General features: G+C 51.5%; 1 protein-coding gene across 3 annotated transcripts in view; it reads left to right on the forward strand.

The window, feature by feature from the left end:
• The window catches only part of TXNDC16 (thioredoxin domain containing 16), a 37,574-nt gene that overhangs the window by 6,070 nt on the left and 16,606 nt on the right, over positions 1 to 14,898 (forward strand). For all 3 annotated transcript variants that reach the window (XM_069018632.1, XM_069018633.1, XM_069018634.1), the window contains exons 4-14: positions 636 to 718; positions 1,460 to 1,533; positions 2,307 to 2,381; positions 2,697 to 2,818; positions 3,318 to 3,408; positions 5,397 to 5,553; positions 6,645 to 6,811; positions 7,132 to 7,192; positions 8,664 to 8,802; positions 9,511 to 9,657; positions 10,122 to 10,181. In XM_069018632.1, coding sequence (XP_068874733.1) covers positions 636 to 718; positions 1,460 to 1,533; positions 2,307 to 2,381; positions 2,697 to 2,818; positions 3,318 to 3,408; positions 5,397 to 5,553; positions 6,645 to 6,811; positions 7,132 to 7,192; positions 8,664 to 8,802; positions 9,511 to 9,657; positions 10,122 to 10,181 — 1,176 coding nt within the window. The remainder of the gene's footprint in view (positions 1 to 635; positions 719 to 1,459; positions 1,534 to 2,306; positions 2,382 to 2,696; positions 2,819 to 3,317; positions 3,409 to 5,396; positions 5,554 to 6,644; positions 6,812 to 7,131; positions 7,193 to 8,663; positions 8,803 to 9,510; positions 9,658 to 10,121; positions 10,182 to 14,898) is intronic.

Here is a 14,898-nt window from a genome sequence, read left to right on the forward strand (position 1 = left end):
GTCCCTCCACCCCTTGTAAAGAGTCTCTTCATCTTTCTCCTTGGCTCCTTCAGGCACTGGAAGGCTGCAGTTAGTTCACCCCAGAGCCTTCTATTTTCCAATTCTCTCAGCCTTTCCTCTAGCAGAGCTGCTTCATGCTTCTAATCAGCTTGTGGCCCTCCTTAATGAAGAGGCAATTCTTGAGATTTTTAAACCCAAGAGGGTTTTGAAGAGCTGGTCAAGCGCTGCGTTTTGCACAGTTCCAAGTGCTCCTGACAGGCAGAGTCCCTTGGGATGGGTTCTTTCCTGGCTGTGTCCTCAGGCATGGTCCCTCAAACATCTTCATTCATTTTCTGGATTATTTTCTGGAGGAGAAAGCCAATTTCCTAAGGAATTGTCCCCTCAAAGGGCTGGCTTTCTCTTCCATAATACCTGCTAGAAAAAGGGGGATCCCTTCCATGAGGGAGAACCAAAGGCTGTCATGGATTAGGAGGAAATCCTTGGCCTTGCTTTTGTTCTTTGTGATCCCTGGATGTGGTTCCCCAAAGAAATTGGTGTGGGCTGAGGCACATCTCCCACATCTCTGTGTGTGTGACAGGAGGATGATCCTGACCCTGAGGACTTTCAGAGGATTTTTTTTTTTTGGTGTGTTTCAGTTTCTCCTGGTGCCCAGCCCTTCTTGGAGCAGATTGAGAGCTCAGCTGAGGCCCTCCAGGACTATGGCATTTCCGTGGTGAAGGTCAGTGGGGCTCAGGGATGCTGCTGGATGCGATGGAGTAAGGAGGAGTTGAGAGGAGATGAGCAGGGAAGGGATGAGCACAGATTTTTCATAGAATCGTGGAATCACAGAGCAGTTCTGGTTCAAGAGGACCTTAAAGCTCATCTCTTTCTACTCCCTGCCATGGGCAGGGACACCTTCCACTATCCCAGCTTGCTCCAAGCCCTGTCCAACCTGGCCTGGAACACTTCTGGGGATGGAAAATCCACAATTTCTCTGGGCAGCCTGTTCCAGTGTCCATGTTCCGTGATGGATGAGGTTGGTTCACTTCTTTTCAGCTCAGTGCAATAAATATTTCATACAAAGGAGTTTTTAGCTGAAATTTTATGCAGATTCACTTGAGGGAGTTACAAATTCAGGCAAGTGTAGTTAGACTCTAAGAAGTGCTTATATCTTTATATTTGGATTTATTTCATTTCCTCCAGCTACGGGCTATGCTCAGTAAGCAAGCACTGATCTGTCATTTTGGGTATCCTGGGCAGCTCATGGGGGCTTTTCATCCCATCTGACCCAAATTAGCAGGCTGAGCTGGAGAACTGAAGTACAAACTCCACTCTCCATCTCTGGTCTCCATTTTGGTGTATTTTCCCCTCCTGAAGGTTTGGAAAAGCTGGATTTACACTCCTGAATGGAAGAAAGCTGTAGGGGGTGTGTGTAGTCATTGTGGGGTCGAATCTGTAATTACATGTATTTTCTTTCTAGGTGAATTGTCCCAAAGAGGATGCCTCAAGATATTGTGGAAAAGAAAATGCATTGAGGAAAGCTTTTCTGTTCAGGTGAGGGGTGTTTCTGGGCACTGTTTGAAGGAAACACTGTCACAGTCAGAGATGTCTGTGGAGGAGTGAGAGGATCCATGAGGACAGCTGTGACCTGCATAGTTTAGCAAAAGGTGCCCCCAAAATTCCAACACAGGCAAAGGAGATGCTTTGTCCTCAGTGTGAAACCTCCCATCCTGTCCCATGTTCCTTGGAGCAGCAGAGGGATGAGCTGTGGAATGAAACCACGGGAGAAATTGTCCATCAGTGTTCTCCTGTCTGCATTGCCTTCCACCCCAGACCACAAGATTTTGGGTCTAGTCCTAGAAAGAAACACTTTCTGATGCTCTCCCTGTTGGTGGGGTTAACTGCTCTGACCTGGGTGGGAAGGTTCAGCTCCTGGTCTCTCCAAGGGTTCTCACCTGGAAGCTTTTCCACATGTTAGCTCAGTTCTCATTGACTGTTGTACTGATAATCATGGAATAATTTAAGGTTGGAAAAGACCTTTAAGATCATCAAGTCCAACCATTCCAAAGATCTTTAAGATCACCAAGTCCAACCATTCCCCCAGCACTACCAAGGCCACCGTGTCCCCAAGTGCAGCAGGAAGCTGCTCAACCAATGGTACCTGGGCTTGAACGATTCCCACCTCGGATCAAAGGCATCTCAAGCAATGTTCTGCTGTTCCTCCATCGTCCTCCCTATCCTGTGCCTGCCTTGGCTCCCTTTTCCAGGTGTGATCCATGCAGTGAATCTCTCTCAGTTCCTTTGGTGACTCTCTCTTCCCTCCCCAGAGGAAACCGGCTGATCCGAGAGTTCCCCACCGATGCCCTGTTCGACGTGAACTCCGTTGTCGCCAACGTTTTGTTGTAAGTCCAGACCACATCCCACTCTCTGAAATCCTTTTCCTTTCTATTCCCACTTATTGCCAGCCCCAGGTATCCCAGGGGCTGCTCTCAGCCAAGCAGGTTTGGCTTTGCTTCTCTCTTCATTATGGTTTGACCCTGTTAAACCTTTTCCCTTGAGACAGCTCACCAGCACACACCCAGGCACGTCCAGTTGGCTGTGAATCTTTAATCTGCCAGCAAGAAGCTGGAATTTTACCCTCTTTTCCCCATCATGCTTGTGTGGCTGCAAATTGACTCTTCAACCAGTTGCTAATGGGGTTTTTTCTGCCTCCTCAGTGCCCTGCTCTTTAATGAAGTTAAATATGTCGAAACACTGGCAGACCTTGAGAACGTTGAAAATGGGTTGAAAGGGAAGTCCAACATGGTCTTTGCCTACGTACCAGCTACTGGGACAGCAGGTATGGACACTCAGCTTTCCATCTTTGCTCTCTTCCCCCAGCCTTTTTTTAGTAAAATACCCAGGAGCTGAGTTTCTGACCCAAAATCCTGCAAATGAAATCCTGAAAGGGCCACCCAGCCACAAGATCTATGCTTCCACATGACTTGCTTTGTTTCCAAAGGGATCAGTTGCACCAGAAAAGTTTTGCTGGGAGCATAAACCTTGAGAGATGGACTTGGGGAGGGAAAGCAAGCCAGTGGTTGCTGTCTTAAAAAAATAAATAAATCCCTGGGCAGATCTCTGGCTCTGCAGTGGAATGGATTCTCACACAGCACCTGTTTGCTGGGGTCAGGAACGGGACCCAGCTCCAGCTGCTCACTTCCTTTCACAGTTTGTCTTCAGACAGACTCAGTGACATTGTACTGAGAGTTGGTGAAAGCCTGGGAATTCCTATTGACACCTGGGAAGGATGGAACAGGAGATGAGGAGCTGAGTCCAGCTTGCCTTTTTCTTTCCAGAGCACAGGGCTGTGATGGAGGCAGCGTTTGTCTATGGGACCATCCACCAGTTTGTCCTGACAACTGAGGCAGTGCTGCTGAAAGCCACCAGGTATGTCCAGACACACCCCCACCATGGAGAGCTGCTTCCCTGCACTGTTTGCCTCACTCCTGGTGTCTCAGATTCCCAAATCAGCTGTGGGATGGCATTAGGATGTTGTGTCAAGGGTGGAGAGTTAGATTTGTTTTCCAAAAGCTGCTGGTTGTGTTCCTGGCTGTGGAGTAGCCTTGCTGTTTGTGGCTGTATTGGGTGGGATTTCACAGGAGAAGAGCCCTCTGTCTCCTTTCCATGGCTGATGGATCAAACCTCAGCCGTGGGTTTTCAGGAGAGTTGATGTTAAAATCTTAAAGTGCTCCCACCTTGTGCTGTGATATCCAAGGGCAAGAACTGTAGCACTGCTGATGGATTTGGGAATTCCCATCCCATGGCTTCACTGGCCATCCCCTTCCCACACAGGAGGAGCTTTAGAATGCAGATCCTTCCATGAGACTTGCTGCTGCTGTGACCTCCTGCAGGCAGGAAAATGAGGGAGGAAGGTGGGAACATCACATGAGGTGTTGCTTCCTCAGCCAGCAGTGTGCCCAGGTGGCCAGGAAGTCCAGTGGCACCTGGCTTGTACCAGCAGTGATGTGGCCACAGGCCCAGGCAGTGACTGTCCCTTGTGCTGGACACTGCTGAGGCCACACCTCACATCCTGGGGTCAGTTCTTGGCCCCTCATGACAAGAAGACACTGAGGGGCTGGAGATTTTCCAGAGAAGGGAATGGAGCTGGGGAAGGGGCTGGAGCACCAGGAACAGCTGAGGGAGCTGGGAAAGGGGCTCAGGCTGGAGCAAAGGAGGCTCAGGGGGGACCTTGTGGCTCTGCACAAGTCCCTGACAGGAGGGGGCAGCCGGGGGGGTCGGGCTCTGCTGGCAGGGAACAGGGACAGGAGGAGAGGGAACGGCCTCAAGTTGGGCCAGGAAAGGTTTAGATTGGATATTAGGGAAAATTTCTGCATGGAAAGGGTTGCCATGTGTCAGAACAGCCTGCCCAGGGCAATGGTGGAGTCTCCCTCCCTGGAAGTGATCAAAAAAACACGTGGATGTGGCACTTGGAGACATGGGTTAGTGATGGCCTTGGCAGTGCTGGGGGAACAGCTGGACTCGATCATCTTGGAGGGCTTTTCCAACATTAATAACTCCATAATGATTTACCTGGGATTTTGTCACGGGTGACACCAGGGCAGGCACCAGGGTGGCTCTTCCCGAGGTGCCATCCCGTCCCTGCAGGATATCGGGAAGTGTGCTGTGCCTCCCACTAGGTGGCACGGCTGTCATTGCACAGGAATTGGCTCAATTCTCCTCAAAGCAGCGCCGCCACCTCCCGAGCTGCTGAAATGGTGGGAGCTTCTCCAACAGGAGCAGCTCCCAGCCAATCGGACCAGCAGGATTTGAGGTCTTAATACTGCACTTTGCTCTTCCGTGGAGAGCTCTTAAATCCCTGTCCAAAGAAGGTGATCCCTGTTTTAGGGGTAGGGAATGGGGGCATTGGAAAAGGGAAGTGACTTCCCAAAGTTACCCATAGACCAACAGCAGTGATGGTGTCACAACCAACCAGGGATACCTTCCACTAGCCCAGGCTGCTCCAAGCCCCATCCAGCCTGGCCTTGGACACTTCCAGGGATCCAGGGGCAGCCCCAGCTTCTCTGGGCACCCTGTGCCAGGGCATCCCCACTCTCACAGAGAAGAATTCCTTCCTGACATCCCATCCATCCCTGCTCTCTGGCACTGGGAAGCCATTCCCTGTGTCCTGTCCCTCCATCCCTTGTCCCCAGTCCCTCTCCAGCTCTCCTGGAGCCCCTTTAGGCCCTGGAGGGGGCTCTGAGATCTCCCTGGAGCCTTCTCTTGTGCAGCTGAACACCCCCAGCTCTCCCAGCCCGTTCCACAACCCTGCAAACCCTGAACTTGAGGATCATCTGTGAAACACGTCAGCAAACCTGGTCCTTCTGTCAGGGCACTTTGAGCCCTGCCCAGGGTGGGTTTTGTTTCCTCTCCCACAGCCATGATGACCCTGATGTCTCGTCTGCCTGGCTCTTGTTCTGCCACTGCCAGCTGGCCACAGACCCAGCCCAGCCCTGCAGGAGGACAGCCCTGGGACAGCCCCTGACCCTGCTCAACATCCACAGGCACCTCAAGCTCATGGGGGCTCCTTTGGTGGTAGGACTGGGAAGGAGGAGCGGCTGGGGTGGGAGGGCAGCTGGGGAGAGATGTGAGGATGAGGGAGGTGAGAGCAGAGAGAAAGGCTGAGTGTAGGAATCTGCCCCTTCCAGGGTGGGTCCAGGCAAGGAACAGGAATCATGTGGTGCAACTGCCTCACGAGTTCAGGGCTGGCCAAAACTTAAATAAATTATTGAGGGCATTTTCCAAATGACTCTTAAGGACTGACCACCTTGATATGAAGCTTGTCCCAGTGTTTGATCATGCTCTTGGTAAAGAAACCTTCCTGAGGTTCTGTCTAAACCTCCCCTGATGCAGCTCTGAACCATTTCTACATGTTCTGTCCCTGGATTCGCTGAGATATCAGAGTTTCCCTCTCCACATCCCCTCAGGAAGCTGTGGAGAGCAATGGGGTCATCCCTCAGCCTCCTTTTCTCCAAACTAGACAACCCTAAAGTCCTCAGCTGCTCCTGTAGGCTCCCTGCAGGGGGCTCAGCACCCTCTGGAATTCGATATCAGTCCTTCACACCTTGGTGATCCCAAGGAACAGGAGGTTCCCTCCTATTTCCTCCTTCCACGGGGCAGAGAACTTCAGCAGCCTCCTGTTCCCACTGGTCATCCCTGCCCATCCAAAAGGATGAGCAGATGAGCTGGGAAGTGCCTCTTTCAGCCATTTTCCTGGGTGAGGCCAATGGAGGGAAGGCACTGCATCGAGCACCTCTTCTGTGCTGTCATGAAGCAGCACGTCCAAGGCAGGAAGGGAAGGATTCCAGCTCTTACATGTTGTGGCTGGGATTTTCAAACTGCCCCAGGGAATGGATGCCAGGTAAATAAAGATGAGTGGAGATTTGACATCTGGAGTTGCTAAGCCACAAAAAGCCCCACGCAAAAATAAAGCCCAGGGAAGGTGATGACATGTTGGAACAGTTTAACTGGGTTTGTGTGCGTTCTGCTTCCGTGGAGGTTTTAGAATTGGGGTTGGAAGTTTTTTCCTGAGGATTTCTAGGGAAGGATTTCCTGAGGCTGGGGAAGAGCTGAGGTACCTTCAACTTGTAGACCTGTGCTGCAGCATAACCCTGGGTGTTCTCCAGACAGAGGTTGCTGAGGACCCCGAGAAGGTCTCCACTGTTCACTTGCAGCTTGGGCTGCCCCTGGTGTTCATCCTGAGCCAGAAAGAGACCTACGAGGCTGACAGGAGGACAGCAGAGTTTGTGGCCTGGCAGCTCCTGGGGAAAGCAGGAGTTGCCCTTTTATCCAGGTATTTCTCTCAGGTGTTTTGGGGTTCTCCTTGCTTTTTGGGGGGTTTCTGAGCTCACTTACCCCAGCACCAGATGACAGTCAGTGGGCTTACAGTTGGATGGGAGGCAGTAAAACCAGGCTGTATCCTGGGACAGGGTGTCACATTTAAGGATTTGTCCAGAATCAGATTAGTTTGGAAGTGTTGCTGGCTTAGGGGTGGAAAAGTATTCAGACTAAGAGAGATTTTGGAAAGGAAGCTTAGCACTGGTGGAATTAGGGCAGAAAGAGGAGGGGTGACCTTCCATGTGACCATCTAATGCTCACTTTGTGTTTTGGAAGGGACCTCGTAGATCTGAACGTTCTGCACCGGTCAAACATCGCCCTCAAGACACCAGATGAGGTTGGATGCTGGATTTCTTTATTGGACAACTCTTACTGCCCTGCCTGGCCATGATGCTCTGGAGGGGTGATGGGGTGTTGCTCATCTCTGGTGTTATGTGACAGCATTCCCTCAAGCTCGAGGGGAAGTGTTTTTCCCAAGTTGCACATGTGTGTGCAACAGGTTATGCAGAGAATCTGTGGATTTCCCATCCCTGGAAGTGTCCAAGGCCAGGTTGGACGGGGCTTGGAGCAACCTGGGACAGTGGAAGGTGTCCCTGCCCATGGCAGGGGGTGGGATGGGATGATCTTTAATTTTCCTTCCATGATTCCATGATTTGGGTGCTGCAGAGCCATTGTGCCTGCTGGGAAAGAGAAAATTGTGAGTTCATTTTGGGTTCAAAACATAGAGTGACATCTCCACTACACCTTAAGGCAACACAGGGTTGTGAACTACATCCAAGTGCAAATTCTCCAAAGATTTGGACTTCTAAAGGCCTTAGGAAAGGGACTGAGTGTGAAAGGAAGAGCAAACAACCAAAGGTCTGTGCTGAGCTGATGTAACCCAGTGCCTCTGGCAGTGAGCTGGGAAAAGGGCAGGGTGTGAATTAAATGAGGTTGATCAGGATGAGTTAAACTCTGGAGGGACCTGACCCAGCTTGTGAGGCAGGCTGGAATTGGGTGCTGGCAGATGCCAGGGAACAGGAGATGCCCCAGATTACCTGAACTGTCACACTTGTGATTGCAGAGGTGCAGGATCAGACCTGAGTGTCCCCTCAGGGCTTCCCATTGCCTGCTGAGAGATGTGCAGGTTGGGTGGCTCTGGGAGCCCGTGGGAGGTGCCAGCACTTTGTCATTTCTCTCAGCTCCTGATGAACTTCCCATTTTCTCTCCAGTGCCTTTGTCTGAGCTGGTGCCAACACCGGAGAGAAAGTTTTAAGCTGACAGTCTCATTTCTGAGAAATCCATGTTGCTTTTTCTTCCTTCCATGGGTTGGCAGTCCCTGTGCACTTGGGAACATTTCTCCTGGCTGAGCTCCATGAGATAAAGGATTTTTTGTGCTGGTTTCCCAGGCTGTGATGGGCTCCTTGGACCCAGCCTGACCCCCTCTAATGAGGGGACATCCAAGTGGCCCCTGTACCTCCTCCCTGCTCTCCTTCCCTGCTTGGCCACTGGGATTTTTCCTGCAGTGCTGGATCTGTGTTAAGTTGCTGGGAGGTGGGGCTGGTGTTCACTTTCACCACAGGATCCCTCATAGCCACGTTTTTTCACAAGGAAGCATCAGCCTGGAGTGAGAAAAACTCATGCACAGGAGAAGCTGGCCCAAAGAAACATAACCCAGACATTCCCCTGTTTGGCAGCTTTGGGGATCTGTGACATATCCCAAAAACAAGGAGTTGGGAGATCAGTGCCCCATCAGCCTTGAGTTTGGTGTGCAGACAGAATAAGCAGAGGGGGATGCTGTGCTCCCACTGATTTATTGTTTTCCTTAGGGAATGCCAATCCAATACCTGGTCTTGGAAGACACTGATGAAGTTATAACCCTGGTGGAAGATAAGAGCAAGGTCAAACAAATCCAGGAGGATGAGGAGGAGGAGGAAGATGAGGATGAGAAAGAGAATAACAATCAAGGTGTGCAGTTAATCAGTGAAAAGCTGATTGTTGTCAGCCAGAAGGTGCAATCAGCATCAGACACGTGGCAAAGCATCGGAGAACCCTTGCAAAGCATCACAGTCACCTCATGGTGGCCACAAAGGGGCTCTTTCATTCCCTGAGATCACTGGAACGTGACATACAGGTCTCATTTCTAGGGGAAACAGCGGGGAGAAAAATCAGAGCTGTTAGAGGAACAGTTGCTGTGTGAGGGACAGGGATGTGCTTGGTTGCACCAGCTCCAAAGGTGTGGGGGGGTTAAAGTGCACCCAGCACTGTCCTCTGCAAGCATCTGAAGAGCCTCAGAATCATCCATCCCTTTGGAAGGGTTTGAGAGACGTTTTTGTAAGGGCAGATCCAGACTTGCCTCCTTCAGGGAGAAAACTCCGGTCCCTGCAATGCATAACTGAAAATGCATTTGTTCTCCGTGCAAAATTGGGGTGTTTCCTTAAAAAAGGGGGGCAGGATCCTAGAGGAGCTTGAAGAGTAGTGTTCTAATCCAGGGGCAGAGCTGGTGGGAGGTGGGATTAGGGCATTTTGGGGGGTTTGTCTGTGTGGCTGTGCCTCCTCTCCCCATACAAGGCAGTCACTCACCCCATGTCTCTGCTGAGAGGTTCTGGATGTGCTGGGGTGGCCCAGGGGGCTGCAGTTCCCCAGGCCCTGGGCACACCTCTGGCTCCTTTGCAGATATTCAGGATGACCAGGTGGTGGAAGCAGTTTCCAGGGACAAGAAGAGAGAGCTGCCCCTGGAGCAGGTCCTTGTCCTGACAGAGGAGAACTTCCACTCTTCCCTCTCGGAGGCTGCCCCAACAGTGGTGCTGTTTTATGCCAGCTGTGAGTATGAAATGTGGCCTGACTGTCCCTTCTCTAACCTTGGGAGGCTCTCCATGCTTTCCATGATCCTGGAGAGATCCTGGAGACAAATTGTGACCATAAATCCATGCCACATCCTGCCCCATGGACACTAATAACGATCAGGTTATATCAATTCTTCTCATTGACTGATAATAGCAGGTACAGATCTGATATTTAGAGATTTGTAGCCTTCATTTTATAGGGAAAAAAAGTGGGACAAGAGGGGAAATTAATATAGTGTGAACTCATGGGATGGTCTAGACAACCTGGTTGCTGTGTGCTGAAGCATAAAGTTACATTTTCCTTCCTTATTTCAAATCTTACAGAGCTTGGAGCACCTCAGGATGCAGAGATTGATAGTGTGACATTGTCAGGGAGCAGGGTGGGGCTGGCTGTCCCCTGGCTGTCCCTCAGGGCTGTGTTTCCCCTCTCCTGTGTTTCAGGGGAAGCCGTGTCCCTGGCAGTGCTGCGCTCCTACTCCGAGGTGGCCGCTCACCTGAAGGGTAAGGAACCCCAGGCTTCAGGGCTTTCACCTGCTCCTACTGGCAGTAGGAGCCAGGACATGGATGGTACCTCATTCCCTCCCCTAGAATACACTCATTTTCCCCCTCAAACTCCTAAGGAAGTCATATCCACACCAGGTTGTTTAGGAACACTCCTTTGTGTCTTATTTACGGATCTTCACTGAGTCTCTGCTCCCAGGGAACAAGCAACAGGACAGGAGGAAATGGCCTCGAGTTGCACCAGGGGAGGTTTAAATTGGATATTAGGGAAAATTTCTTCACAGAAAGGGTTGTCCAGCCCTGGCACAGCTGCCCAGGGCACTGGTGGAGTCCCCATCCCTGGAGGGATTTTAGAGCCATGTGGATGTGGCACTTGGGGACGTGGCTCAGTGGTGGCCTTGGCAGTGCTGGGGGAACAGCTGGACTCAATGACCTTGGAAGGCTTTTCCAACCTAAACAATTCCATGATTTTATGATTCCAGATGTCCCATCCCTGGAAGTGTTCAAGGCCAGGTTGGACGGGGCTTGGAGCAACCTGGGCTAGTGGAAGGTGTCCCTGCCCTTTCCAATCCAAACCGCTCTGTGATCCCATTATGTTGGGATGTTGGTGGCCACAGTGACTGCATGAGGGAGAATTTGGGAAGGGCCAAGGCAGAGCCCCAGTGGCAGTGGGTAACACAGAGCAGCAAACAGCAGGAACTGTGGCCTGGAACATGAAAAAAGGGTCCTGTTTGTGCCCCTCAGGGCCCCATCCTGCCCGGGCCCAGGAGATGCCCTACACATCAATGTGCTGGGTGGCACCTCAGCTCTCCTGGAAAAAGGAGCTTTGATTATCCCTGGCTTTGGAGGAAAGCAGGACAGACAGGTGTGGGCAGGCCCAGATCCAGTGTCAGATGTCAGAGGGAGAATTTACAGTGATGGTACCTCCAGGGCCTGGAGACTGGCTCAGTTATGTGGGAATTCTCACAGGTGGCCACAGAACTCCATGAATAACACAGTGATGGTGAACAAGCAGCAACACTTAGAGCCAGCACATCATGGAATCTGGGAACAAAGGCAGGAGGGAGGGATCCTTCAGGAGAGCCTGTGCAGTGTAAGCCCCACATCCAGGCCTTCAACCCCACCCCACTCTGGTTTGTGGAGAGAAGTGGGTTCTTACATGGGCTGAATCTCTTCCAGAGGTGCCTTTTTCTCCCCTTGGCTGCAGGGGACACTGAGGTGGCTTCATCCCACTGCAGCACATCAGGGAAGTCACATGGATCTGGGCAAGAGCTATTCCAGCACCTCTGGAGGTGGCAGGTGCCTTCCCTTGGTTTTTCTTCTCCATCCAGGCTCATTTTTCCTGGTGCTGGAACACAGTGCCAGCAGGACTCAGCAATGGGGACACATCTGGAGTGTGCAGTTCCCCAGAGTTTTCTGGGAAGCAGCTGCAGTGGGAGTTGCTCACAAGAAGCTCTCCTGGGAATGCTGCAGACAGTGCTGTGGGCTGGAGGAAAGCAGCTCTGCATTCATGGTTTGCCTGAAGGGAAAGTCACCAGCAGCTTTGGTCTGGACTGAAATCCCAGGAATAAACAGGAAGGGACAGGAGAGGTTGTTGTTGTTGTTGTTAGAGATATTGGGTTGTTGGTGGTTTGGGGTTTCTTTTGGACTTCCCCAGCAGCCAGAGCAGCTGAAGAAGCGACACAGGAGAGTCTGTGGGTAAAACCTGGCCTCTTCCCAAGCCAGTGGCCAACCCTTGGCGGGTTCTGCACAGCCAGGATTTCACCATGTGTGTTTTGAATCACTTGATAGCAATCTCAGTGCAGGGAAGCAGCCACAGACAGATTCTCAACAGAGATCATGAATTCACTGGGGTCAGGGCCTTTCCTCTGTGATCACTGGGGTCCCTCCAGAGACTCCCAGGCCAGATGTGACCCTATGGAATGACTCCAGTCTGGTTCCTCTGCCGTGACTTCGGAGCAGATGCAGAACAGCTGCATTGGTGGATCTGGAGATCCTTTTTCTCTGCTGCTGAGGGAGCCTCAGGAAACTGGGAGAACCCGCTACCAGAGGAGCTGAAAACCTCAGAGGATGCTGTTCCCCGGGCTCTCAGTGATGGCTGGATCAGGAAGACCTTGAGCTGTGCAGGACTGAGAATAAGATGTGGGGTGTGGCCTGGGGTACTCTCAGCTCCCCAGAAGCCCTGGTATTCCTGCCTGCTCCGGGGTGGGTGGAGCTTCCTTCCCAAGGGCTGGGAAGCCACGAGCAGCTGTCTGAGGAGTGAATCACCCGTGCTGGAGGCACATCTTGAATTGCAGAACGAGGTCCTGCTCCTGATGCCAATTCTTTGTGCAAAATGGCACTGAGAATAGGCCATGTGTGATCAAACACGGGAAAGGAGGAGGCTGCAGACTGGAATGACCCTGTGAGTCATCCCATACCAGATGCTCAGCAGATCCTCACCAAGTGAAGTTTACAGCCCTCAAGTGTTTTCCTTTTGTTGAGAGATCCAGTTTAGCAGGAGACAAAAGAGGAGCATCTCTGCCTTGCTGAACTGAGGCATTTTCTACTCTTGGAGCAAGAATGTCCCAATCCCAGTCCCACCGGGGCTCAATGCTGCACCTCTGGTTTGCTTTTGCAAGACAGGAATTTTTGGAAGCAGGGTTAAGAGCAGAGGATGTGAAGGTGAGACAGTGCTGAACGTTTCTTAGATGTGTCATTGGCCTTCTTGGCAAAGGAGAGAGGAATTCAATATCTAAGAAGAGCAATGTGTTGTGATGAAAAATGGTTCTGCCTCTCTCCTCTGTGCTTGTGAAGTCATCTTGACCAGGGACTTACAAAAGCAGGGGGTGCAGTTGTGGCTCAAAAGCAGGAAAATCAGCTGCATGATTTGGCAATGGATATCCACAGAGCCTGACTCTGAAGTGAGGATTTAGGGGTTCGTTGTGTGATGTTTTCCAGGTAGTTGTTCCCATTCTGTATCAGATTCTTCCTCTTGAAGTGCAGCACTTCATCCATAACTTCTCTTTCATGTTGTAGCCTCTGGAACACTCTTCAAGTGAGCTGGTTTCTTAATACAATCATGGAATTGTTTAGGTTGGAAAAGCCTTCCAAGGTCATTGAGTCCAGCTGTTCCCCCAGCACTGCCAAAGCCACCACTGATCCATGTCCCCAAGTGCCACATCCACATGGCTCTAAAATCCCTCCAGGGATGGGGACTCCACCACTGCCCTGGGCAGCTGTGCCAGGGCTGGACAACCCTTTCTGTGAAGAAATTTTCCCTAATATCCAACCTAAACCTCCCCTGGCCCAGCCTGAGGCCGTTCCCTCTCCTCCTGTCCCTGTTCCCTGGGAGCAGAGCCCGACCCCCCCGGCTGCCCCCTCCTGTCAGGGACTTGTGCAGAGCCACAAGGTCCCCCCTGAGCCTCCTTTGCTCCAGGCTGAGCCCCTTTCCCAGCTCCCTCAGCCTCTCTTGGTGCTCCAGCCCCTTCCCCAGCTCCATTCCTTTCCCTGAACACTCTCCAGCACCGTGCCAGTCCTGCCTTCCAAATAATTACAAGTTCAGATGATGATAAGTTCAAGGGATTCCTGATTTTTCTTGTTCCCTATAGCACTGATGGTTTGTCTTGTCCTGGTTTTCTAAGACCTCTAGGACAGCGGTTCTTGCTGTTGCTGGATTTAGTAGCACCTAAAACCACAGGACAGCAGAATTTTGTGTTCCTTTCACCTTTCTTCCCACTCAGCAGTGAGCACAGTCCCTTGCTGAGTTACTCAGTTCCTGAAAGTGCTGCTCGTTCAGTCATGAATGATCTGGTGCAGGTTGGGATGGGAGAGGGCCCATCCTGTACCAGGCATTTTTCAGGCCAGATGGGGCTCCTTCAGAGCACATGGTAGCTAATTCCCTGAACTAATACCCAAATGTTAAAATTCATATTTGAAGGAGCCTCAAGCAGCTTCACAACTCGATTTTAACAGGACATCAAAGCCCCATTTTCATGGAATTATTTTCCAGAGTTGGGCAAGACACAAGATGATGTGGTAAGAGATGATGAGAACCAGCTATACTGGATCAGAGGTGTGAAGTAAATCTGAGGTCAGGCTTTCAGTTTGAGATCTTCTTGCAGAGTCTGGGAATGACACAAACCATTTCTGCTCTCGTGGAGTGTTTTGACAACTCCTGCCTGTCTGAGTGGATTTGCAGGCCCTTCACTTGTGCTGCTTCCTGCTTTTTCTGCACAGGAGTTTGACACAAGGCAGAGCAGCAGCAAACTCCTCGTGTGAGCTGCAATGCAGAACCTCAGATGGAGGTTGCAGAAAATGGTCCTGTGGGAGGCCAGGGATACAGGGATAAGGGATAGGAATTCATGCTGAGGTCACCTCTGCCTTCACCCCCATGGGCAGCAATCCTCATGGAATCCCAGCATGGTTTGGGTTGGGAGGGACTTTAAATCCCATCCCATCCCATCCCACCCCTGCCATGGGCAGGGACACCTTCCACTATCCCATGTTGCTCCAAGCCCCGTCCAGCCTGGCCTGGAACCCAACCAGGGATTAGGGGTCCACAACTCCTCTGGGCAACAGGGGTTTGTGCAACACTCAGCTGTGCTCAGTTCTCAGGAACTCGGTTCAGTATTTGGTCAGCCTTCCCCACCCTGGCATGGGTCACTGCTTGACCCTGCCCAGTGATCTCACTGCCCCCTCCAGAGCACCCCTGACGTGGTGTTAGATTTTATTGTTT

The sequence above is a fragment of the Aphelocoma coerulescens genome, chromosome 5 (genome assembly GCF_041296385.1).
Source record: "Aphelocoma coerulescens isolate FSJ_1873_10779 chromosome 5, UR_Acoe_1.0, whole genome shotgun sequence".
NCBI classification, from domain to species: Eukaryota; Metazoa; Chordata; class Aves; order Passeriformes; family Corvidae; genus Aphelocoma; species Aphelocoma coerulescens.